This window comes from Aplidium turbinatum, chromosome 13 (genome assembly GCF_918807975.1).
Source record: "Aplidium turbinatum chromosome 13, kaAplTurb1.1, whole genome shotgun sequence".
NCBI lineage: Eukaryota > Metazoa > Chordata > Ascidiacea > Aplousobranchia > Polyclinidae > Aplidium > Aplidium turbinatum.
Genome location: NC_137484.1, coordinates 17,888,807 through 17,916,205, shown reverse-complemented (window position 1 = coordinate 17,916,205; position 27,399 = coordinate 17,888,807). Strand labels below are relative to the sequence as shown.

The window sequence follows — 27,399 nt, the reverse complement described above, 5'->3', positions numbered from 1 at the left end:
GGAACAGCATGGTAAGCTACCGTTGAATATGAGGAGGCCATACTGAGCCAGAAGTTTATTGGTAAACATTCCTTGTAACTGTTATTGAACATTTTATTCCTATCTATTTTTAGCTTACAACTAGCATAATTCAACGTTATTTGTAGCTTAAGCTATAAAACAGTAGATGATAACTATCAAGAGCAATCACTTGACATAATTAACGCCCACTGTCCTACAGCGTTGCACGGCTTTTCAAAACAACTGTGTTCTTATTGACATGACCTGTATTTTGAAGATCGTAATGATACGAAACAATAAGAATAGGTTTCGGGAATTTTTTTTTTGTAATTAAAACCAGATTAATTACGTTTTGTTTCGCATCCAAACAAAAATAAACGACCATCCATCCAATCAACACCAAACCAAACATTCAGTCAATATTTGTCCCCGATACAAAAATAAGTAAGCAACAAAACCGGAGCGGATCTATTAATCACGCATGGATGATTTTATGTGCCAAGCTTGTTGCACAATGTTTATCAAAATTTCGACAAGTACGGTATTGAAATACTGTATTTACTTTTATCATACAAGTGTGATGTACATACGCTACTTTCCGTTTTTGTGAAAAAATGTTGCCAACCAACCAAGAATTTGTATCAAAGTAGCATTAGACTTACCGAAGTTACCGCAATAAATATATATTCTTCAATGGCTTGGCATATGTACTGTAACTTTCTGCTCTCGAAGGAAAATCTTTATATCATAATAGTTAATGGAAGGTTTACCTGTTTTTTTTTACATTTCTAGTAGCATAATTTGCAAGACATATTGTAGTATGGAAAACAATACATTGGCTGAAAAACTTGAGGGTTATGAATTTTGGGATAAAGTTTTAAAAAAATCAAAATACATTGTTGCTCCTATGGTTGATCAAAGTGAGCTTGCATGGCGGATGTTAAGTAGAAAATATGGAGCAGAATTGTGCTACAGCCCAATGTATCATGCTTCAGTCTTTGCAAGAAACTCTCACTATCGGTAAGTATCTTCAAGAATTAAGTTTCTACTAAATTTTTAGGTTGTCTGCCAAGGTTTGTGATTTCTCTGTAGACAACACTTATGGACATAATGAATATTTGCATTAGATTTTGTTTTTGTTCATTTCAAAGGTTAATTTTTTTTGCCTTAATTGCGTGTTGTTTTGTTATTTTTGCAATAAGACCAACAAAAACTGGTGCTGGTTAAGCATCGGCCGCCTTGGTCAGTGACGTCATTAAAATGTGTGACGTCATGCAAAAAAAACCAACTACTTTTAGGAAGGGTGCAAAAACGCGGAATAGAAGTAAAAGCGGAAAGGCTATTGATTTTTAAATATTTGTAATGAATAGTGCCTCCTAGCTTTCTCATTTCTGCTCGGATTTTAACAATTTTCCTATCGTTGGAAAGCATGATGCCTCATCTACAGTAGGCATTACATTTATGTAGCGCTAACTTAAACTTTACTATTTTGTACCAATTCTCCGCAATTCAATTTTTAAAATAAAAACATCAAACCAACACAAATTAAAAGAGTATGTCTTGGTTTATTCATATGTTAACTTTCACATTTATATCTAATCCACAAAACGAGCAATCGTTGTTCAAACGTAACCGCTCGACGAAGCTTTTTTCCAATGCATTTTTCAAGGCGATTCGATCGTGGTTCAGTATAAGCCGCCCACAGTTTGCAGTGATCGATGAATACTGCCTCCACCAAATGTGTTGTAGCTTTCTCATTTCTGCGCGGATTTGAGAAATTTTACCACCGTTGGAAAGCACGATACTGCATCTATCCGATTTAATTGGTTGCAAATTTAAAGTATGCATTATATTGATCTAGCACTAACTTAAACTTTACTATTTTGTACCAATTCTCAGCAACTCAATTTTTTAAATAAAAATATCAAACCAACACAAATTAAAAGAGTATGTCTTGGTTTATTCATATGTTAACTTTCACATTTATATCTAATCAACAAAACGAGCAATCGTTGTTCAAACGTAACCGCTCGACGAAGCTTTTTTCCAATGCATTTTTCAAGGCGATTCGATCGTGGTTCAGTATAAGCCGCCCACAGTTTGCTGTGATCGATGAATACTGCCTCCACCAAATATGCTGTAGCTTTCTCATTTCTGCTCGGATTCTAACAATTTTACTATCGTTGGATGGCATTATGCTTCATCTACCCGAATGGATTAAATTCCAATTTAAAGTAGGCATTATATTTATGTAGCGCTAACTTAAACTTTACTATTTTGTACCAATTCTCCGCAATTCATTTTTTACAATAAAAATACCAAACCAACACAAATTAAAAGAGTATGTCTTGGTTTATTCATATGTTAACTTTCACATTTATATCTAATCAACAAAACGAGCAATCGTTGTTCAAACGTAACCGCTCGACGAAGCTTTTTTCCAATGCATTTTTCAAGGCGATTCGATCGTGGTTCAGTATAAGCCGCCCACAGTTTGCAGTGATCGATGAATACTGCCTCCACCAAATGTGTTGTAGCTTTCTCATTTCTGCGCGGATTTGAGAAATTTTACCATCGTTGGAAAGCACGATACTGCATCTATCCGATTTAATTGGTTGCAAGTTTAAAGTATGCATTATATTGATCTAGCGCTAACTTAAACTTTACTATTTTGTACCAATTCTCAGCAATTCAATTTTTTAAATAAAAATATCAAACCAACACAAATTAAAAGACTATGTCTTGGTTTATTCATATGTTAACTTTCACATTTATATCTAATCCACAAAACGAGCAATCGTTGTTCAAACGTAACCGCTCGACGAAGCTTTTTTCCAATGCATTTTTCAAGGCGATTCGATCGTGGTTCAGTATAAGCCGCCCACAGTTTGCAGTGATCGATGAATACTGCCTCCACAAAATGTGTTGTAGCTTTCTCATTTCTGCTCGGACTTTAACAATTTTACCATCGTTGGAAAGCACGATACTGCATCTATCCGAATTAATTGGTTGCAAGTTTAAAGTAGGCATTATATTAATTTAGCGCTAACTTAAACTTTACTATTTTGTACCAATTCTCAGCAATTCAATTTTTACAATAAAAATATCAAACCAACACAAATTAAAAGAGTATGTCTTGGTTTATTCATATGTTAACTTTCACATTTATATCTAATCAACAAAACGAGCAATCGTTGTTCAAACGTAACCGCTCGACGAAGCTTTTTTCCAATGCATTTTTCAAGGCGATTCGATCGTGGTTCAGTATAAGCCGCCCACAGTTTGCTGTGATCGATGAATACTGCCTCCACCAAATATGCTGTAGCTTTCTCATTTCTGCTCGGATTCTAACAATTTTACTATCGTTGGATGGCATTATGCTTCATCTACGCGAATAGATTAAATTCCAATCTAAAGTAGGCATTATATTTATGTAGCGCTAACTTAAACTTTACTATTTTGTACCACTTCTCCGCAATTCATTTTTTACAATAAAAATACCAAACCAACACAAATTAAAAGAGTATCTCTTGGTTTATTTATATGTTAACTTTCACATTTACATCTAATCCACAAAACGAGCAATCGTTGTTCAAACGTAACCGCTCGACGAAGCTTTTTTCCAATGCATTTTTCAAGGCGATTCGATCGTGGTTCAGTATAAGCCGCCCACAGTTTGCTGTGATCGATGAATACTGCCTCCACCAAATGTGTTGTAGCTTTCTCATTTCTGCTCAGATTTTAACAATTTTACCATCGTTGGAAAGCACGATACTGCATCTATCCGAATTAATTGGTTGCAAGTTTAAAGTAGGCATTATATTGATCTAGCGCTAACTTAAATTTTACTATTTTGTACCAATTCTCAGCAATTCAATTTTTACAATAAAAATACCAAACCAACACAAATTAAAAGACTATGTCTTGCTTTATTAACCTAACAAATTTCACGTTTATATGTTATCTACAAAACAAGAAATCGTTGTTCAAACGTAACCGCTCGACGAAGCTTTTTTCCAATGTATTTTTCAAGGCGATTCGATCGTGGTTCAGTATGAGCCGCCCACAGTTTGCTGTGATCGATGAATACTGCCTCCACCAAATATGCTGTAGCTTTCTCATTTCTGTTCGGATTCTAACAATTTTACCATCGTTGGAAAGCACGATACTGCATCTATCCGAATTAATTAGTTGCAAGTTTAAAGTAGGTATTATATTGATCTAGCGCTAACTTAAACTTTACTATTTTGTACCAATTCTCAGCAATTCAATTTTTACAATAAAAATACCAAACTAACACAAATTAAAAGAGTATGTCTTGGTTTTTTCATATGTTAACATTCACATTTATGTTTAATCCACAAAACGAGCAATCGTTGTTCAAACGTAACCGCTCGACGAAGCTTTTTTCCAATGCATTTTTCAAGGCGATTCGATCGTGGTTCAGTATAAGCCGCCCACAGTTTGCTGTGATCGATGAATACTGCCTCCACCAAATGTGTTATAGTTTTCTCATTTCTGCGCGGTTTTGAGAAATTTTACCATCGTTGGAAAGCACGATACTGCATCTATCCGATTTAATTGGTTGCAAGTTTAAAGTAGGCATTATATTGATCTAGCGCTAACTTAAACTTTACTATATTGCACCAATTCTCCGCAAATCATTTTTTACAATAAAAATACCAAACCAACACAAATTAAAAGACTATGTCTTGGTTTTTTCATATGTTAACTTTCACATTTATATTTAATCCACAAAACGAGCAATCGTTGTTCAAACGTAACCGCTCAACGAAGCTTTTTTCCAATGCATTTTTCAAGGCGATTCGATCGTGGTTCAGTATGAGCCGCCCACAGTTTGCTGTGATCGATGGGGTCTGCTACTATTCGGCGAGTCCGATTCGGCGAGTCCGATTCGACTAGTCCGATTCGGCGAGTTCCCTATTCGGCGAGAGCCCTTTTCGGCGAGAGCCCTATTCGGCGAGGTTTTGAAATTTTTGAAAGGAAATTATCGGGTACCGTAGCCTAATTATAATTGCCGTTTTTACATCGTTTTAACGTCGCTAAACGTTGAAATCGTGCAGAAAGGAATAAAAAGAAAATGTTTGAACTATTAAATTAAAATTCGTCATAGCAAAGGTGTAGAAAAAGGTAGAAGCGACAAAACGCGAACGTTAAAACGTGCTTGTGACCGAAGTAAGTTATTGAGTTGAAAGAAATTTAGCACGGTCGCAACACTTTCAGAAAAATTTAAGATATGAAGGAAAAATAAAACAAAGAAAATGTTACAAAAAAAAATAAAATAGATTATGTTTATGTCTATAAGTTAGTACTTTTGAATAGTTAAAATGATTAGTTTGGGCCAACAAATGTGTGGCCTACAGCTTGGATTGAAAGGAAATTATCGGGTACCGTAGCCTAGTTATCCCGACCAGCAAAAAATTGTTCCAAGAACACAGTTCATTTTTACATTGTAGTAACAGAATGAAAAGGCTAAACAAATGTGTGGCCTATCGTTTTAACGTCGCTAAATGTTGAAATCGTGTAGAAAAGGGAGCTTTTGCTGACTAGGATAGGCATTCACAGAAGCCCTACGATTTGTTCCAAGAACCCATTTAGCATAACATTTCATTTGTACATTGATTCAACGTCTGAATACATTATCTTAAAAATGCAACGTATCGTAGGGCTTCTGTGAATGTTTCTCAGTTTCAACGTATCCTAGTCAGCAAAAGCACCCTTTTCTACACGATTTCAACGTTTAGCGACGTTAAAACGATAGGCCACACATTTGGTTAGCCTTTTCATTCTGTTACTACAATGTAAAAATGAACTGTTAGGCTAACTGGGTTCTTGGAACAAATTTTTGCTGGTCGGTATAACTAGGCTATGGTAGCCTACCCGATAATTTCCTTTCAATCTAAGCTGTAGGAGTGTAGGTCACACATTTGTTGATCCAAACTAATCATTTTAACCATAGGCGCCTAAGCCGTGGGGGCCAGGCCCCCACGCATATTTCCGCGTGGGAGCAACTTTTTATGCGGCATTGATACATAAAACAATAGATGAACTAGCGATCGGCAGCAGGAAAACATTTTTAAATACAAACCGCAACAGCTTCGCAGTAAATAATCACTAGAACGAGTTGCGATGCTACAATCCCACCCCAGACAAAAAAATCTGTTATTTTTACGTTGATTTAACGTCTGCAGACGTTGAATCAATGTAAAAATGACTGACTTTGCTGCCTGTGACATAGCAAAAATCTACCATTTTGCGTCGATTCAATGTCATCAGATGTTGAATGCACCCAAAAACAACATAATTTGCTACGTTGACGCAGCGTGCGTTTAACTTAATGCGCTTGCAAACAGTAACAGCCTCGCTGTCGCTTTCGAAAGTCGAAACCTCTGCAGAGAATTGTCGCGGCAGTGAATCGGTTGCTGTGAAAATGAACTTGAAGTCTCGGCCCGAGGTTACCACTAACCAACGTAACAAGGGCTGGTACAAACCGCACTGCCCACAGTCGCACAAGCGGCATAATCAACACAACAACGGACTCTCGCAAACTGCATGGCGCACACACGTCCGTTGCCATAGAAACCCGATCAAAGGCGGGGAATATGCGCATCTTTTGTTTCATCTGCAACACGAAAACGGGCGTATTACAACACATTGAAACTTGAAAGCTGGTCAGCCATAAGTTGCGATATTGTAGTGAAAAGGGAGCAATGTCAAGTCGAAAACTTAATCAAACGTCTCTCCGTAACTATTTTTCAAGGGCTGTTTACGGATGTCAGCAACTTTTAAATTTATTAAAGGTGACGTGCTGTTGAATTGATGTAAACATGAATGATTTTGCTTTCAACAGGTATATTTTCAAGCATATGATCAAGTTAGTATTTTCATTCCATTTACAGTATACATTTTAGTAAACCTTTTCGTCTCTTGTTTCATGCTAATAAATCTAGTTCGTTGCTAAACTTTATGTTGTGCTTAGCTTAAAGAGTCGCAGTCCATCAACCGCTAGCCAACGCAGACGCATAGCATGTGTTTTGGTCGAGCTTTGTTTATAATAATTAACGGTAGGTCGAACGTAGCGATAACTCAGAGTGTGGCAATAAAAGCAATCCTAGTGTGACGACAGAATTACGTCATCCATCTGCGTGACATTTCGCTGAATTTACGTTGCTGCTGATGAAACACGCTTTCGCCCCCACGGCCAAAAAAATAGTTAGGCGCCTATGATTTTAACTATTCAAAAGTACTAACTTATAGACATACACATTATTTTTTTTGTAACATTTTCTTTGTTTTATTTTTCCTTCATATCTTAAATTTTTTTGAAGGTGATGCAACTTTGCTAAATTTCTTTCAACTCAATAACTTACTTCGGTCACAAGCACGTTTTAACGTTCGCGTTTTGTCGCTTCTACCTTTTTCTACACCTTTGCTATGTTGACGTGAATTGTCGCTTATACCTTTGCTATGTTGACGTGTATTGTTTTTCATATGATGGTCAGAAATAAAAACAACTGAACTGACATGACGAATTTTAATTTAATAGTTCAAACATTTTATTTTTATTCCTTTCTGCACGATTTCAACGTTTAGCGACGTTAAAACGATGTAAAAACGGCAATTGCAATTAGGCTACGGTACCCGATAATTTCCTTTTAAAAATTTCAAAAATTCGCCGAATAGGGCACTCGCCGAAAAGGGCTCTCGCCGAATAGGGAACTCGCCAAATCGGACTAGTCGAATCGGACTCGCCGAATCGGACTCGCCGAAACGGGCCATTCCGTGATCGATGAATACTGCCTCCACCAAATATGCTGTAGCTTTCTCATTTCTGTTCGGATTTTAACAATTTTACCATCGTTGGAAAGCACGATACTGCATCTATCCGAATTAATTGGTTGCATGTCCAAGGTATACAGTACATTTATCTAACGCTAATTTAAACTTTACTATTATAACATCAATTACTCCAAAAGTGATATGACATTTGGACAACACCATGAACTCCAAACAGACTTAAGCAATGATATCCATAAGCAGACAATAGGCAAAAAGTGTTTACTAATTCCCTTTAACTGTGTCTTGCTTGAACATTTTTAATTATTCCAGACATGTTGGATCAATGTGCTTGGCCTGCGCAGTTTTTGAAGTCAAGATTCAGTTGGTCAAGCAAAAATAGTAAGCTACACATTTAGCCAAACGCAGCAGCACCACTTTTCAAGATTAAACAATAGAAACCCTTTAATGATGCAAAAATCAGTAGTCTTAACAGCATCAAATTTTACGTCTTGAAGCAGTTTAACATCGCCTATCTTAATACGAGAAGTAGAATGGGTTGACTTTGGTCCAGTTATGAGACACCGCTTAGTTTAATTTTGCAATGGTTCTGGGAGTCTTAGATATATTGGCAAAACTCGCTCTTTTAATGCAGTTTCGTTTGAAATAAGACAAACTTTGTTTTAGAGACATAGAAACTGAAAGCATTATTCTCAATCTCGTGACGTCACACGCCTGCCAAAGGGAGGGTTGTAACCCCCCCCCTCCCCTCCCCTTGGCTACGCCACTGTGTTGTACATTGCAGGTAGGTCATCTATGCCAGTGTTTCTCAGCCGGGAATCCGCGGACCCCAAGGGGTCTTAGAGCGATTTCAGAGGGTGCGTGAAAGGTTCCGAGTTTGCAGCATGATTGATAAATTACGAAATTTAAAAGTAGGATGTGCTTTATTTGTGTATTACCGTGATTCTCAAACTGTAGCCTACCTCGCGACGTTCTGGTGCGTCGTTTGAAATTTCAAACGACATCGTAAGAAGGTTTGGTTTCCTGACTATTCAAAAGCTCGTTTTAGGGCTACTAAAACAGCCCTTTTTAGGGCTACTCAACAATACAAAGAGTAGTCCATGTTGTGCGAATTTTACACTTAAAAACGACAAAGCTTTCACAGCCATAACAGAGAAATTGTTTCGTTTGTTTGGATAGGTATGCTATAGGCTACTCTCTAAACAATTCTGAGGAGAGAGAGTTTAAACTTGAATTGTGTTGCGTGTACTTTGAAGTGAAGAAGTTACCAAAACGGCTAGCGTCTTGCTCTTGCTCTAGCTATGAGAAACATCAGTTTGTCCCATTATAACATTTATACTGTAACACTTTTGTCTTGACCGCGTTGCGACAACATAGCCCACTGTACAGACAATGACACATCACAGATGCAATACAACAAAAGCCGAGACATATAATCAATACATTGACAAGGAGGTATATTTTTTGGACTCGGACCCGAGATGATTTGAGGGTCCCGCAACCCTTCCGAGAGGTCCGGGAAATTGAAGAAACTAAGTCATATATTAATACAAAGTGCGTTTTTGTTAGAAGTGCCTTGATTAGGGGCCCGCGAATCTCATGGGTACCGAGCAGGTGGTCCGAGAGGGGGAGGGAAGTCTGGCAACTTTCTTCCCTAGCAAAGCACTGTAAGGAAAAACGAGTAGTTTTTCGTTTATTTAAGTTTGAAGGAGTCCCTTTTTGCCACAAAAACAATAGTGTACCAACTTAAAAAATTAACAAATTTTTGGATGAAATAGGCAGTTCCAAATATTTTTCGATCATGGATAGATGCTACTTCAGATGTTTCTCATCAAGAACAAATCATTCCGTAAAATGGGTTGACATTGGCCATCAGGGGTGACTTTGTACCAAACAAAAAAAAGGTTACTGGTTAACTTGAGCAACTTAAAATATTTCTGCAATATTTTGGTCATTTGCATAGGTTTGTAAATATCCTCTTTTGTGTGTTTTCAGAATTTTTTAAGAAAAATGTGAATTCAGTTGTTCACTCTGGAGGATCCAATATGGCCGCCAAATAACACCAAAAAATAACTTTGCAAACTTTTACCTGGCACGCCAGTGTCTGACCATACTGGGTATGCCAAGCATTGACAGAAAGTAGGTCTTAGCTCTAGGTTCAGTATTAATTATGTAATTTGGCTGCTGGGCATTTGCTTCTTTCACGTAGGTGGCTATAGTCACCCCTTGACATGTAGAAAATATGGTGTGATTTGGCCACTTTTGTATGATGTTAATCCACTTTTTATCGTTTATAACAGAATATTAGCTATGTTAGTGATCCATTTTCTTCAATTTTGGCTTGATGGAGTGCAGATTAATATTTCAAAAATTGACATACCTATAGGAAATACAAACGGAAACCAGGTGCCAGGCCTTATATTAGTGGTACATTTTCGTTCGATTAACTTGATATTTGATACGTAATCACGAGTGCTGATTGTTGAAAGTATTTTAAAAACTCTGAAAGAGGCCAGTGACACCCCTTTTTGGGGTTGGCAATGAGCATGTCTTGAAAAAAGATGACTGCTTATAGTTTTTTTAAAACACTGGAGTGAAAACCACTTGTAGTTTTTTTTTTTTTTAACTCTACGCATGGACTAAATGACTTCAAACTTGGTAACATGTAAGGGCTCTCGATAGTCTTCAATATGGGTAAATTAAAGTTTTCTCCCAGAACCATTGTAAAATTAAAGTAAACGGTGTCTCATAACTGGACCAAAGTCACCCCATTCTACTTCTCGTATTAAGATAGGCGATGTTAAACTGCTTCAAGACGTAAAATTTAATGCTGTTAAGACTACTGATTTTTGCATCATTAAAGGGTTTCTATTGTTCAATCTTGAAAAGTGGTGCTGCTGCGTTTGGCTAAATGTGTAGCCTACTATTTTTGCTTGACCAACTGAATCTTGACTTCAAAAACTGCGCAGGCCAAGCACATTGATCCAACATGTCTGGAATAATTAAAAATGTTCAAGCAAGATTCAATTAAAGAGGATTAGTAAACACTTTTTGCCTATTGTCTGCTTATGGATATCATTGCTTAAGTCTGTTTGGAGTTCATGATGTTGTCCAAATGTCATATCACTTTTGGAGTAATTGATGTTATAATAGTAAAGTTTAAATTAGCGTTACATAAATGTACTGTATACCTGGGACATGCAACCAATTGATTCGGGTAGATGCAGTATCGTGCTTTCCAACCATGGTAAAATTGACAAAAAACCTTCATCGAGCGGCTACGTTTGAACAACGATTTCTCGTTTTGTAGATAATATATAAACGTGAAAGTTGTTAGGTTAATAAAGCAAATATATAATGCATAAAATGAATACTTTAAGCTTGCAACCAAATAAATCGGATAGATGCAGTATCGTGCTTTCCAACGATGGTAAAATTTCTCAAATCCGCGCAGAAATGAGAAAGCTACAACACATTTGGTGGAGGCAGTATTCATCGATCACTGCAAACTGTGGGCGGCTTATACTGAACCACGATCGAATCGCCTTGAAAAATGCATTGGAAAAAAGCTTCGTAGAGCGGTTACGTTTGAACAACGATTGCTCGTTTTCTTGATTAGATATACATGTGAAAGTTAACATATGAATAAACCAAGACATAGTCTTTTAATTTGTGTTGGTTTGATATTTTTATTGTAAAAATTGAATTGCTGAGAATTGGTGCAATATAGTAAAGTTTAAGTTAACGCTAGATCAATATAATGCCTACTTTAAACTTGCAACCAATTAAATCGGATAGATGCAGTATCGTGCTTTCTAACGATGGTAAAATTTCTCAAATCCGCGCAGAAATGAGAAAGCTACAACACATTTGGTGGAGGCAGTATTCACCGATCACTGCAAACTGTGGGCGGCTTATACTGAACCACGATCGAATCGCCTTGAAAAATGTATTGGAAAAAAGCTTCGTCGAGCGGTTACGTTTGAACAACGATTGCTCGTTTTGTGGATTAGATATAAATGTGAAAGTTAACATATGAATAAACCAAGACATAGTCTTTTAATTTGTGTTGGTTTGGTATTTTTATTGTAAAAAATGAATTGCGGAGAATTGGTACAAAATAGTCAAGTTTAAGTTAGCGCTACATAAATATAATGCCTACTTTAGATTGGTAATTAATCCATTTGAGTAGTTGAAGCATAATGCCATCCAACGATAGTAAAATTGCTCAAATCCGAGCAGAAATGAGAAAGCTACAGCATATTTGGTGGAGGCAGTATTCATCGATCACAGCAAACTGTGGGCGGCTGATACTGAACCACGATCGAATCGCCTTGAAAAATGCATTGGAAAAAAAGCTTCGTCGAGCGGTTACGTTTGAACAACGATTTCTCGTTTTGTAGATAACATATAAACGTGAAAGTTGTTAGGTTAATAAAGCAAGACATACTCTTTTAATTTGTGTTGGTTTGGTATTTTTATTGTAAAAATTGAATTGCTGAGAATTGGTACAAAATAGTAAAGTTTAAGTTAGCGCTACATAAATATAATGCCTACTTTAGATTGGCAATTAATCCATTCGAGTAGATGAAGCATAATGCCATCCAACGATAGTAAAATTGTTAGAATCCGAGCAGAAATGAGAAAGCTACAGCATATTTGGTGGAGGCAGTATTCATCGATCACAGCAAACTGTGGGCGGCTGATACTGGGGTCTGCTACTATTCGGCGAGTCCGATTCGGCGAGTCCGATTCGACTAGTCCGATTCGGCGAGTTCCCTATTCGGCGAGAGCCTTTTTCGGCGAGTGCCCTATTCGGCGAGTTTTTGAAATTTTTGAAAGGAAGTTATCGGGTACCGTAGCCTAATTATAATTGCCGTTTTTACATAGTTTTAACGTCGCTAAACGTTGAAATTGTGCAGAAAGGAATAAAAATAAAATGTTTGAACTATTAAATTAAAATTCGTCATGTCAGTTCAGTTGTTTTTATTTCTGACCATCATATGAAAAACAATACACGTCAACATAGCAAAGGTGTAAAAAAGGTAGAAGCGACAAAACGCGAACGTTAAAACGTGCTTGTGACCGAAGTAAGTTATTGAGTTGAAAGAAACATACGCGCCGACTTCAGGGGGGGCCGGCGCCCCCCGTAAATTTATGGTTGAGGGGCAACAAAAATGGTGATGACAAGTGGTGTTTCAAATATAAAACACTTCGCGAAGGAGATTTAGATAATTTAAACGGACTTAAAGAATGCCGAAAGCAAGAAAAGCCTACGTTGCTCTTGCCCGCAAAACAGCAGCTGATCGCATGGCTATCTCATACGGTATGGAAATTTCAAAGTAGATGGTAGAGTACTGCTGGAATAGTCACGTAACTATTCACTGCAATATTAAGTAAACCAGCTAAATTAGACGCGCTATTTTCAACGAGGTCTTCCCGCTGTGAGATCAATTGTGATTCAACAGAACGCATTGTTTTTGCAATGTGTGAGAATTAAATTGAAAACCGAAAAAAGAAAAGGTGTTTAATGGTCTTGGTCGCAGATATTGCCTGCATTAACGACGTCTCTTACCGCTATTATCACCTAGCTAACCTGACATCATTGTTTTATGCGACCGCTAAGGTTTGACATCGACTTTAACGATCATGGAATGTTACGTAATAATAAGAACGATTATATCCTACACGCAAAAATAAAATAATGATCTCCTCTTTCTGTTTTGTCTCGTGAGCTTTGCATATTGCTCAACAAGTGCATAAAGTTTAGAATTGACAAGAAATCATTGAATTTGAAAATTAAGTTTGAATCACTGCAAATAAACGTATTCAAAACTTTCACTTAAGCCGACGCGATTTCACAATCCGTAATCTACGTCGACAATGATTTTTAGTGCGTTCATTTTGAAAATTGCTGAGCTGGAGACAACAGCTTGTCCCGTGTTAGTTGAACTTGTCTTTTTGAGGTGAAAATCAATTGCGAACATCTCGACCTTTACTCGAGTATAGCCTACTGTATTCAATAAAAGACTATAAAGACTTTCGATAAAAAACAGAAAAGAAAACACTTCGCCGTTGTCAACGCTTTGAAAGTAAGTAATTAGCGAAACGAGGTTAATAAAACTGATACCGGGTTTTCACTCTGCTTGAGATCATGATTTTTTGCGTTTTATTTCGATAACTTCACTGTTTTGATCGTTGTTGTTCACTCGCACGAAAAGGAAATGAATCGGCTTGTTTTCCAACAGTTCCAATTATGAGCTAACAATATCAAAATTTTTACTAGACGTAGGCGTACTGCAAGCGTAAACCTAATCCTTTCAAGCAGCGCTTCTAATAAATTCGGTTTGCGACCTAGGTGTTAATATAAACACGACACTAAGCTTAATCAAAGACTATTTTAATTGAGTAAATAGCGCTATGGTTATGACGTTATCACCTTTCTCGCCCCCCAAGGTTTTTTGAAAAGTCGGCGCCTATGGAAAGAAATTTGGCACGGTCGCAACACCTTCAGAAAAATTTAAGATATGAAGGGAAAATAAAACAAAGAAAATGTTACAAAAAAAATAAAAATAAATCATGTTTATGTCTGTAAGTTAGCACTTTTGAATAGTTAAAATGATTAGTTTGGATCAACAAATGTGTGGCCTACAGCTTGGATTTAAAAGAAATTATCGGGTACCGTAGCCCAGTTATCCCAACCAGCAAAAATTTCCGTTTTTACATCGTTTTAACGTCGCTAAATGTTGAAATCGTGTAGAAAAGAGAACTTTGCTGACTAGGATACGTTGAAGCTGAGAAACATTCACAGAAGCCCTTCGAATTGTTCCAAGAACCCATTTAGCATAACATTTCATTTGTACATTGATTCAACGTCTGAATACATTATCTTAAAAATGCAACGTATCGTAGGGCTTCTGTGAATGTTTTTCAGTTTCAGCGTATCCTAGTCAGCAAAGTTCTCTTTTCTACAGGATTTCAACGTTTAGCGACGTTAAAACGATAGGCCACACATTTAGTTAGCCTTTTCATTCTGTTACTACAATGGGTTCTCATTTGTTGAACCAAACTAATCATTTTAACTATTCAAAAGTACTAACTTATACACATAAGCATGATTTTTTTTGTAATATTTTCTTTGTTTTATTTTCCCTTCATATCTTAAATTTTTCTGAAGGTGTTGCGACCGTGCCAAATTTCTTTCAACTCAATAACTTACTTCGGTCACAAGCACGTTTTAACGTTCGCGTTTTGTCGCTTCTACCTTTTTCTACACCTTTGCTATGTCGACGTGTATTGTTTTTGATATGATGGTCAAAAATAAAAACAACTGAACTGACACGACGAATTTTAATTTAATAGTTCAAACATTTTATTTTTATTCCTTTCTGCATGATTTAACGTTTAGCGATGTTAAAACTATGTAAAAACGGCAATTGTAATTAGGCTACGGTACCCGATAATTTCCTTTTAAAAATTTCAAAAACTCGCCGAATAGGGCACTCGCCGAAAAAGGCTCTCGCCGAATAGGGAACTCGCCGAATCGGACTAGTCGAATCGGACTCGTCGAATCGGACTCGCCGAAACGGGCCATTCCGCTGATACTGAACCACGATCGAATCGCCTTGAAAAATGCATTGGAAAAAAAGCTTTGTCGAGCGGTTACGTTTGAACAACGATTTCTCGTTTTGTAGATAACATATAAACGTGAAAGTTGTTAGGTTAATAAACCAAGACATACTCTTTTAATTTGTGTTGGTTTGGTATTTTTATTGTAAAAATTGAATTGCTGAGAATTGGTACAAAATAGTAAAGTTTAAGTTAGCGCTACATAAATATAATGCCTACTTTAGATTGGCAATTAATCCATTCGAGTAGATGAAGCATAATGCCATCCAACGATAGTAAAATTGTTAGAATCCGAGCAGAAATGAGAAAGCTACAGCATATTTGGTGGAGGCAGTATTCATCGATCACAGCAAACTGTGGGCGGCTGATACTGAACCACGATCGAATCGCCTTGAAAAATGCATTGGAAAAAAAGCTTTGTCGAGCGGTTACGTTTGAACAACGATTTCTCGTTTTGTAGATAACATATAAACGTGAAAGTTGTTAGGTTAACAAAGCAAGACATACTCTTTTAATTTGTGTTGGTTTGGTATTTTTATTGTAAAAATTGAATTGCTGAGAATTGGTACAAAATAGTAAAGTTTAAGTTAGCGCTACATAATAGTCTGGGAGCCTACGACAGAAGATTTCACCCCATAAGGTACAAAAGGTTTGACCCCTTGAAGTTACTGGGGTCAACCATGTCACTCACAAAAAGTATGGAAGATTGACCGCACCGGGTGGATCTGGACCCTAGAGCCCCCTAAAAAGCCCAAAAAGGGGGTTAATTTCACCCCATAAGGTACATGGACCAAACTTGGTGAAAACGAAGTTCTATGTCAGGACATCACAAAAATATCAAATCTAACAATATTTTCGAGTGGAAAGGTGATGTAAGACTCCCCCCAAAGTGACCCCCCAGGGGGTTAATTTCACCCCATAAGGTACATGGACCAAAGTTGGTCAAAACGAAGTCTTATGTCAGGACATCACAAAAATATCAAATCTAACAATATTTTCGGGTGGAAAGGTGATGTAAGATGCCTTCAAAGTGACTTCCCTTAATGTGACCCCCTCGGAAGGTTTATTCCACCCCATAAGGTACATGGACCAAACTTGGTCAAAATGAAGTCTTATGTCAGGACATCACAAAAATATCAAATCTAACAATATTTTCGGGTGGAAAGGTGGTGTAAGATGACTTCAAAGTGACTTTCCTTAATGTGACCCCCTCGGAAGGTGTATTTCACCCCATAAAGTACATGGACCAAACTTGGTCAAAACGAAGTCTTATGTCAGGACATCACAAAAATATCAAATCTAACAATATTTTCGGGTGGAAAGGTGATGTAAGATGTCATCAAAGTGACCCCCAGAGGGTTTATTTCACCATAGAGTACATGGACCAAACGTGGTCAAAACGAAGTCTTCTAGGGCACCACAAAATATCAAATCTAACAATACTCTCATTTGGAAAGGTGATAAAAGACCTACCCAAAAGTGAATCTCCTCCTATAGTTTAATTTACTTCATCCCTTTCTCGAACCAACCTTGGTGTAACGAAAGTGCTATGCCAGGACAGTACGAATGGATTAAATTTAAAAATATTTTTATATAGGTTTTGATGAAATACATTCACAAGCTGTCCCATGATGCATGAAATGGAACTATAGCCTACTTTACAAAAAGTTTTTGTATAAATCATATTAAGTCAATCGAAAAAAGGCAACAGGACATGACAATACATGGCTTTGTAACACCAAAAACAGAAAGTACACAAGAAGCATATAGGCTACAGTAGCCAGAAAATTGATCCAAGATCTTGATACCACCACTAAATGTGGACTTAATCGAACAGCTGACTATCCAAATCAAAACGTTTCGAAATGAATCATTTGGAACGTTAATTTAGGCAGTAATGAACATTTTCCAGCTGCTACAATAAATAACCTAATAAACCCAATGCAGTAAATTTTTATTTAATGCCATTTGCTTCATGTCTCCAATCAGTTATCGTAACTGTTCATTCATAAACAGAGATTGTTCGTGTAAATGTAAACGGTCGTTTCTTTATTCTTCATTGTCACTGCTGTCGCTTTCACTTTCTTCATCTTATTCTTCAGATTCATACAATTCTCCTGTTATATACAGAGATAAAGCAAGCTGTCTGCGATGTACCAGCCCCAAGCAATGTGGTTATCCGCACGTCTGACACTGACTGTCTTGTAATTGGCTTAGGTTGCTATGGAACTTTTGATCCTTCATTAAAGATATGGATAGAAGCTGGCTTGCAAAGCAATAACACGCAGCGGTACATCAACATCAACCAGCTGCATAGGCCTACCGCACTTGGAGTGACGATTTGCAAGTGTTTACCTGCATATCATGCCTTTACAGATTCTGATTACACCTCGTCATTTAGCAGGAAAGGGAAAGTGCGGCCGCTGAAATTACTCCAAGGAAACCACGAAGCGCAGGCAGCTTTTAGCCAACTCGGACACGACAAAGAAATTAGTGAAGACACTATCATCGCCATAGAGAACTTTGTGTGTAACATGTACAAAAACAAGAAAATTAATTATGTCAACGAAGTCCGTTTACAAATGTTTTTAGACGGCTACAAACCCAAAAAAGAAAATGAAAGGATATCATGCATACCAGAAGCTACTGTAGATAGTAGTACTCTACCACTTTGTTTACGAGTACTTCTCCAGAAGACAAGGCGCACACATCTCATCACAAGATGGTGGTTATCTTCAACTAGAAGTGAACAAGCAGCAACGTTGCTGCTAGAGTATGGCTGGAAAGAAGAAGGAGGTTCTTATAAAGTGGTGTGGTTTGAAGGTAAAGGTATAAAGCATCTTTAGATGTCTCTGCGTGGAATCTGATCTCATCCAGGAAAGTCAAGAAGAAGGTAAACAGCATTGGATGTCGCTTGGGTTACCCTTTATAAATATAAAACTTTCTCCTGGTCTATCAGTCGTTTACTTTCTTACTGTAAACATTAGCCAATAACTGGCTGTAAAGTTTCGTTTTAGGAACCTATAACCAATAGTTTCTGCAATCTTGAGAAAAATGCCTGGGTGCACTAAATAACAAATAAATGTTGAACTTTTTCCAGTTAATAGTAAGTTGCAATGTTGCATTATTCGAAGAAAAATAGACGTCTGTAAAAGATAATAAAATTACTATTGTATGTTACGCATATCTGTAGTGCATAATAGCAATTGTTTCGTACAGTCTTTATTTCTCTGTATATAACAGGAGAATTGTATGAATCTGAAGAATAAGACGAAGAAAGTAAAAGCGACACCAGTGATTGATTGATTGATTGAATCTTTATCCTCGGACTGGGAAAGCTTCTTGCAGAGCTTAATCCTGGCAGTTTCGCATACTTGTAGAGGCTTTGAATCACTGGCGCAGGCCCGGTCACCGAGATTGACAGAGTGAAGTTTCCGATTGTTGAAGGCTTGTTGTCGGGGAATTATTCCATCCATTAGATGCCGCTGAATGGAGAGCAGCCCTTAACGTGCGTTGCTCAAGCGCACACCCCGAGAGTCGAACCAGCGCCGCTATTGATCTTGAAGCTTCTTCGTTCCAGAAGTGACGCGCTAACCAATTGAGTTACCGTTTACATTTACACAAACAATCTCTGTTTATGAATGAACAGTTACAATAACTGATTGGAGACATGAAGCAAATGGCATTAAACAAAAATTTACTACATTGGGTTTATTGGGTTATTTATTGTAGCAGCTGGAAAATGTTCATTACTGCCTAAATTAACGTTCCAAATGATTCATTTCGAAACGTTTTGATTTGGATAGTCAGTTGTTCGATTAAGTCCACATTTAGTGGTGGTATCAAGATCTTGGATCAATTTTCTGGCTACTGTAGCCTATATGCTTCTTACGTACTTTCTGTTTTTGGTGTTACAAAGCCATGTATTGTCATGTCCTGTTGCCTTTTTTCGATTGACTTAATATGATTTATACAAAAACTTTTTGTAAAGTAGGCTATAGTTCCATTTCATGCATCATGGGACAGCTTGTGAATGTATTTCATCAAAACCTATATAAAAATATTTTTAAATTTAATCCATTCGTACTATCCTGGCATAGCACTTTCGTTACACCAAGGTTGGTTCGAGAAAGGGATGAAGTAAATTAAACTATAGGAGGAGATTCACTTTGGGTGATCTTTTATCACCTTTCCAACTGAGAGTATTGTTAGATTTGATATTTTGTGGTGCCCTAGAAGACTTCGTTTTGACCACGTTTGGTCCATGTACTCTATGGTGAAATAAACCCTCTGGGGGTCACTTTGATGACATCTTACATCACCTTTCCACCCGAAAATATTGTTAGATTTGATATTTTTGTGATGTCCTGACATAAGACTTCGTTTTGACCAAGTTTGGTCCATGTACTTTACGGGGTGAAATACACCTTCCGAGGGGGTCACATTAAGGAAAGTCACTTTGAAGTCATCTTACACCACCTTTCCACCCGAAAATATTGTTAGATTTGATATTTTTGTGATGTCCTGACATAAGACTTCATTTTGACCAAGTTTGGTCCATGTACCTTATGGGGTGGAATAAACCTTCCGAGGGGGTCACATTAAGGGAAGTCACTTTGAAGGCATCTTACATCACCTTTCCACCCGAAAATATTGTTAGATTTGATATTTTTGTGATGTCCTGACATAAGACTTCATTTTGACCAAGTTTGGTCCATGTACCTTATGGGGTGGAATAAACCTTCCGAGGGGGTCACATTAAGGGAAGTCACTTTGAAGGCATCTTACATCACCTTTCCACCCGAAAATATTGTTAGATTTGATATTTTTGTGATGTCCTGACATAAGACTTCGTTTTGACCAACTTTGGTCCATGTACCTTATGGGGTGAAATTAACCCCCTGGGGGGTCACTTTGGGGGGAGTCTTACATCACCTTTCCACTCGAAAATATTGTTAGATTTGATATTTTTGTGATGTCCTGACATAGAACTTCGTTTTCACCAAGTTTGGTCCATGTACCTTATGGGGTGAAATTAACCCCCTTTTTGGGCTTTTTAGGGGGCTCTAGGGTCCAGATCCACCCGGTGCGGTCAATCTTCCATACTTTTTGTGAGTGACATGGTTGACCCCAGTAACTTCAAGGGGTCAAACCTTTTGTACTTTATGGGGTGAAATCTTCTGTCGTAGGCTCTCGGTCTATAAATATAATGCCTACTTTAGATTGGCAATTAATCCATTCGAGTAGATGAAGCATAATGCCATCCAACGATAGTAAAATTGTTAGAATCCGAGCAGAAATGAGAAAGCTACAGCATATTTGGTGGAGGCAGTATTCATCGATCACAGCAAACTGTGGGCGGCTGATACTGAACCACGATCGAATCGCCTTGAAAAATGCATTGGAAAAAAGCTTCGTCGAGCGGTTACGTTTGAACAACGATTTCTCGTTTTGTAGATAACATATAAACGTGAAAGTTGTTAGGTTAATAAAGCAAGACATACTCTTTTAATTTGTGTTGGTTTGGTATGAATTGCTGAGAATTGGTACAAAATAGTACAGTTTAAGTTAAAAATCACCACGCATTCCGCTTTTACTTCTATTCCGCGTTTTTGCACCCTTCTTAAAAGTAGTTGCGTTTTTTTGCATGACGTCACATATTTTCGTGACGTCACTGACCAAGGCGGCCGATCTTTAACCAGCACCCAAAAACTTGCCTAATGTAGGCTATTTGTCAATCACATATTTTTATTACCTTACTTGAAAAGTAGCATCCGCATGTTTTTTTTATCACGTAAGCAAGACATAGAATATAGATTACACCAATTGTTTGCTGTTTTTTATGCAACAAGTAGCCTATTGAAGTTAATTTTATGCTGACAAAACCATACTTTCTTTAACTATACATATACTGTATACCATTATTATTTTTGTGGCTTTACTATTATGAGTTTAAAAGTTGTACCATTTTTTGCATAGGAAAGAAGCATTAGCATCATGTGAAGGTGATAGACCTTTGATAATTCAATTTTGTGCCAACGATTCTGATATTTTGGTCAAGTCAGCATTATTGGCCCAGGATACTTGTGATGCAATTGATATCAACCTTGGCTGCCCTCAGGTATCAAATATGTTCCCACGAGTAGAAGATTAGCCTAACAGATTTAGATTGTAAGTTTTTGACCAAATCATTTTTGCATGTTTACTTATTTAAATGTATTGACAATTATGTATGCCTAGTTATATGAGGTTGCACTATCAGTGTGCTGTTATATTCAATAACTGGAGCTGGTGTACAAGTTTTCGCCCTGGTTAGAAATACCACAACCTCATTTGTTAAAGACGACCAAATATATAGGGTAAAACTATTTTACCGTTGCTTTACTGTTCTACATGACTTGATTGATTCCAATCTTTGACATATATTCAGTTATTCACGTCATAGCATTTATGACCAGGGTGGAGACTTGTACACAAGCTCCTAATAACTATTAGCACTGTAAAAAGAGTGCTCAATGCCAAGCAAAAAAGCCCAGCAGACCAATTAAAGTATTGTACAGTTGCTGCTCTTTTAAAAACCTTAATAGACTGTTTCACTCGTTGTTTCAGAAAATTAAAAAAAAATGCAATAATAGATTTATAATACTTGAAAATAGTTAAGAAATTTACCATAATCCTGACTTTAACAGTCTGAGTGTAAACTTGTCTTCTAGATCTAAGCTACTTGTTACTATAGGCCTAGATGCAACTAATATTTATTCTTAATTGGTTGATGTTTGTGCATTACCATAGTTAGAGCTTGACCGATATCACTTTTTCAGGCCGATACCGATATTTATAAAATTTTTAGGCCGATACCGATATATTTCAATCGATATATATCAACTACAAAAAAATTTGTTACCAACAAAGTTATTTAGCAACAAACCAGTCCAAGAAAGTTTATGCATTGGTTGCTGTAATGGAAAAATCATTCTTAAATCTAATCACAAAAAACATCAAATAAAAAAGAAACAATCAAATGCAATAGCCTACTGTTTTGTGTTCAAGCATTCATACCAAAAGAGAACATCTTTTGTCATCGTAAATCAGTACAACACGACAGAATTTTCTGCTAGGATTCGCACAAAGACCGGTATCACTGCCACTAGCCTGATAAACACAAGCACAACCAGGCAGCACCAATTAAATAGGCAGCTAGGAGAGCGCCCTTCCACATGCACAAAACAAGACATTCAAAAGCATACCCACGTGCTGCATGCAAAAATGGATTGTGTGCAGCCGCTTGCACTTGCACGTAATTAAAACGAGAGAGTTTAAATGCGCGTTTGTGCAACTTGTGTTTCTTAAGGCTTGTATAACTGGTTTTGAGTGTGCTTTTGCTGGCCGATGTTTATCGGCAAAAAATAGCCGATTACTCCTGATATCGGCTGACCGATATATCAGTTGAGCTCTAACCATAGTAAAGTGGAACTTAACATGTAGTATTAGTATAACAAGATGTTTCAGTCAGATATAATCTGTTTTATGTCTAAGTAGAGTGAGGTTTTCGAAAAGTATGCATTTGTAGTTTTTGACCACAATGACTGACACATTTGTTGTTCATACAACACTGAAGTTGAAAATAGAAGTTTGCTTTCTACCCCAACTTCTAGTTAATGAAATGTATAGGAAGTAAAAATAGACAGTCTGTTGTTAAACTAATGCAGAAACTGTTACAGTGTAAAATGTATGTGCCATATGCTTTGGTCGGAATGGCCCGATTCGGTGAGTCCGATTCGGTGAGTCCGATTCGGTGAGTCCGATTCGGTGAGTTCCCTATTCGGTGAGAGCCTTTTTCGGTGAGAGCCCTATTTGGTGAGTTTTTTTTTGGGGGTTTTGGGTTTTTTTGGGTTTTGGGAGTTTTGGTTTTTTTTGGGTTTTTGGGTTTGGGGTTAGGGGGTTTGGGGTTTTGGGGTTTTAATTAGGCTACGGTACCCAATAATTTTCAAAAAAAAATTCAAAAAAATCACCGAATAGGGCTCTCACCGAAAAAGGCTCTCACCGAATCGGACTCACCGAATCGGACTCACCGAATAGTAGCAGACCCTGCTTTGGTTGACCTTTGTATATTGAATGGGTTCAGACAATAGCAAAACGTGGTCATTATGGAGCTTTCTTGAGCGATAACTGGGAGCTGGTGGCCAAACTGGTGAAGGCATGCCATGAACAACTTTCTGTTCCAGTAACTTGCAAGATAAGAATTTTTTCTGACATTGAAAAAACTGTAAGATACGCCAAGATGCTTGAAAGGTCAGTGCCTACAAATCTGAAACATTCTTAGACATTCATTGCAAATTACAGTAGAAAGTAGGTTGATAATTTTAAGTACGGTAGCAAAAATGTTAAATTGTTCTTTATGGGTAAAGAAAGCAAGCTTACATTGGGACATCTCAAATTGTTGTCTACCCTAAAATCTCAGTTGGATAATTGCTTGACTTTGTGAATAAAAAAATGGCAAGATCGAGGAAAGCTGGTAAAATTGTAGGGCCGGTGTGCCCAAAATTTTTATATATAGATACATGCCGCTTTTCGTTAGTCCTGGTGACCGCATTAAAATTTTCACACAATTTTTCCTTAAAATTCAGCCAAACCATAAGATTGGATAATTGGATATTCTAGAGCCCAGACAGGAGCCGAAGATAGCGTTCCTGCAGGCCGCACTTTATATAGGCTATACATTGTTTTTCTAGGGTATGTGCTTGATTAATGCTTTCCATGGACAGCTCGTTCAACGGCACCTAGTGGGTGAAGTAATTCTCAGGCAACAACAATTCAATAACAAGTAGAAATTTCATTCTGTTAGTCTCAGTTACCATGATTGCACATCGGTTGTCTAAAGTCTCTACAAATATGTGAAATTGCCAGGATTGAGTTTCCAAAGAGGCTTTCTCAGTAAATTATTAAAAAGTTTAAAAAAATTAGTTGTTGTTGGTATTTACAGTGCTGGGTGTCAACTTCTTACTGTACATGGACGAACCAAAGAAATGAAAGGTCCTTTGACTGGCATAGCTAGCTGGGAACACATCAAGGCAATAAAAGCAGCCGTACAAATCCCAGTGTTCGCTAATGGCAACATTCAATATAAAGCTGACGTGGAGAGGTGCCATTTGTTTACCTATTTTGACCATTTTATTTTCAGACTCTGATATTTCGATTTCGATTTGTAAGCAAGCAAAAACTAAATGTAATTTGAGCTTTATAGTAATCTTAACGAAATGTATCCTTGCATATGTTTGCTGTACACATAAACACTAGGGTGGCTCGTTTTTGAACTTTTTTTTTAAATTCTCTCGGGGTAGTGGGGAAATGGTGCCAATGAGTGAGAAAACAATCATGACAAAATTTGAGATTTGTAAAAAATTGTCTTCAGCCTCCTCATGGGGCCGAAAAATGGGGTCAAAAACGCAGTTTTTTTTTTAAATATTTTTAGTTTGGGTAGATACAATATTGTTTAGATATATCTAATTAACCTAAGAAAAAAAATTGGAGTCATTTGAAATATTCCTTCAGCTTCCTCACAGCTTCTGAAAATTTCCATTTTGCTGAAAATTTCGCATTTTTGTGGGTGGGTACATGATACATAATTGCGTTAGGCATTTTGCCAGCTATAAAACGTCATTGTATTTCTCTTTATAGGCCTGCCCTGAGCTGTTGCGTCATTTTTTAATGAAATTGGGTTAATTTGGTAGGAAAAAGTGACGTCTTTTATTTGAATTTACGTCACTGACGAAGTTTGTAGTTATGTAACCACAAACAGAAATGCGAAATTTTCAGCAAAATGAAAATTTTTAGAAGCTGTGAGAAAGCTGAAGGAATAGTTCAAATGACTTCAATTTTTTTTTATAGGTTATTTAGATATATCTAAACAATATTGTATCTACCCAAACTAAAAATATTTAAAAAAAAAATTGCGTTTTTGACCCCATTTTTCGATTTTTGGGCCCCATGAGGAGGCTGAAGACAATTTTTTACAAATCTCAAATTTTGTCATGATTGTTTTCTCACTCATTGGCACCATTTCCCCACTACCCGTCTACCCGGAGAGAATTTAAAAAAAAGTTCAAAAACGAGCACCCTAATAAACACGTTCATCACAAATAAGCAAAGTACATTGCTGCCAGCGCTGTACAAAGCTCACAGTTTCAGCTCGGCTGAGTGCATTATTACTTGAATTTCTTCACTCAGTGCTATACTGTGTTTGCTTACGGCCCTGGTTTGCTCAACACATACTAATATCTTTTATCTTCTTCAAGGTGCATTCAGGAAACCAATGTAGATGGTGTTATGATTGCTGAAGGGAGTTTGCATAATCCAGGCTTATTTCAAGGAGCGAACCTCGTTGTTTGGGACATAGCTTTGGAGTATTTAGACTTTGTGGACAAGTATCCCTGTCCTGTTTCCTATATGAGGGGCCACGTTTTCAAAATGTGTCATCACGCATTGCAGAGACACACAAGGGCAAGAGACCTTGTTTCAAACGCCAGAAGTATTAGTGATATTAGGCAAGGTGTGCATTTGCTCCGGGAGATATGCACGGGAGAGTGTGGTGGGAAACACTGCGGGGCCCCCAACGTAGAGTCATCTCTTCCATTTCCGCATTGGATTTGTCAGCCTTATGTTCGACCTCCCCCCAGCAAATCAGTTTCTAAAAACCAAAACATGGAGACACCATCAGACGGGGCGATTTCAAAAAAGAAACTAAAGAAGCTACTTAAACGGGGACTCAAAATCGAAGAAATTGCTGACCTCGACCCTTCAGAGAAAGCAGAGAAAATTTCTAAGTTTGTTTTAGAAAACAAGTCCACCAAGCCGGTTTATGTTGATTGTGTAAAATGTGGAAATCCCAGCAGTAAAAAATGTGTTTTCTTGTGTTGCAAGCCATGTTGCAGAAAAAGAACAAAAGAGTTAAACATGGAATGTTCATCTCACAAAAACGGAAAAAAGTTTAATAAACCTGTACCTACCACCCATGCATTGAATACAGAAGATCATAGATAAGTGAACATGTTTTGGAATAACATTATTTATAAAAACTTGTTTTTGTCGCTTTAATAGTATATGGCACTTTTGTACATTTTTTATTTAATGAATTGGGCCTTAAAAATGATATGAACTTGAACGTCGTTCTGTTAAATGCGTATCTTTAGTTTTGTAAAGTGTTTTCGCAAAAGCCTGTTACGTGTGCACGTTAATGTCAAATGTATTTTCAAAATGTAGCCGAACTACTAACACCAGTCGTCTTCTGTTGCTTTCCATAAATGAAACTATTGATTGGTCGGTGATATTCTATTCCACATGTGTCTCAACAATTTGCCATCTAGTTGCATAATCACTCTTTTAGGTGCATAGCTTTCATGTGGTGCAGATTTTTTAAAGTTTGAGTCGTTACGTTTTCAGTCAATGATAGAGATGTACCGACACCAACAATTTTGCCGATACCGACGTCGATATCACTTTCTTAGGTCATTGCCGATATTTCTACCGTTACTTTAATATCTCAAGAATACGTAGCAATGATAGTCAAATTAAATAACAAGGAATTTTGTCAGGCCCCAATACAAATTTTGATTGCATAATAGGGTGGGTCGAAATTTGGACTTTTTCTCCGATTTCATTCCTACAAACTTTTTTTTTTTGCAAATAGTCATAAAACGACATTCCTCAAAATTTGAGCTTGATCGGACATCGTCTTCATTTCTAAAAATCGCGATTTATATAGGTACCTGAAGCGATTTTTTCGAGGCTTGAAAATGCATTGTTTTTAATAGGGAGTTGTTTTCACGAGATTTGAAAACGTCATAACTTACTTAATTCCTGTTGTAAAAAGATGATTTATGCGTCAACAGATTCAATATAATTAGGAGAATCCAATTCATTGTGTACTGACTTCGAAAAATGATGACGTCATCA

General features: G+C 37.2%; 1 protein-coding gene across 1 annotated transcript; it reads left to right on the top strand.

The window, feature by feature from the left end:
- Positions 1-820: 820 nt before the first annotated feature.
- LOC145781700 (tRNA-dihydrouridine(16/17) synthase [NAD(P)(+)]-like) lies at positions 821-26,487 on the top strand. Its single transcript, XM_082593372.1, has 5 exons — positions 821-1,020; positions 21,427-21,568; positions 23,573-23,739; positions 24,431-24,589; positions 25,743-26,487. Exons 1-5 carry the CDS (start codon positions 821-823, stop codon positions 26,485-26,487), a joined length of 1,413 nt encoding a protein of 470 aa, XP_082449498.1.
- Positions 26,488-27,399: the final 912 nt, after the last annotated feature.

Excerpts from the sequence above, each read along its gene's own strand:
- LOC145781700 (XM_082593372.1), top strand. The coding sequence starts at position 821 with ATGGAAAACAATACATTGGCTGAAAAACTTGAGGGTTATGAATTTTGG. Across the intron at positions 1,021-21,426 it reads GCAAGAAACTCTCACTATCG|GAAAGAAGCATTAGCATCAT; the intron begins GTAAGTATCTTC and ends TTTTTTGCATAG. Across the intron at positions 24,590-25,742 it reads TATAAAGCTGACGTGGAGAG|GTGCATTCAGGAAACCAATG; the intron begins GTGCCATTTGTT and ends ATCTTCTTCAAG.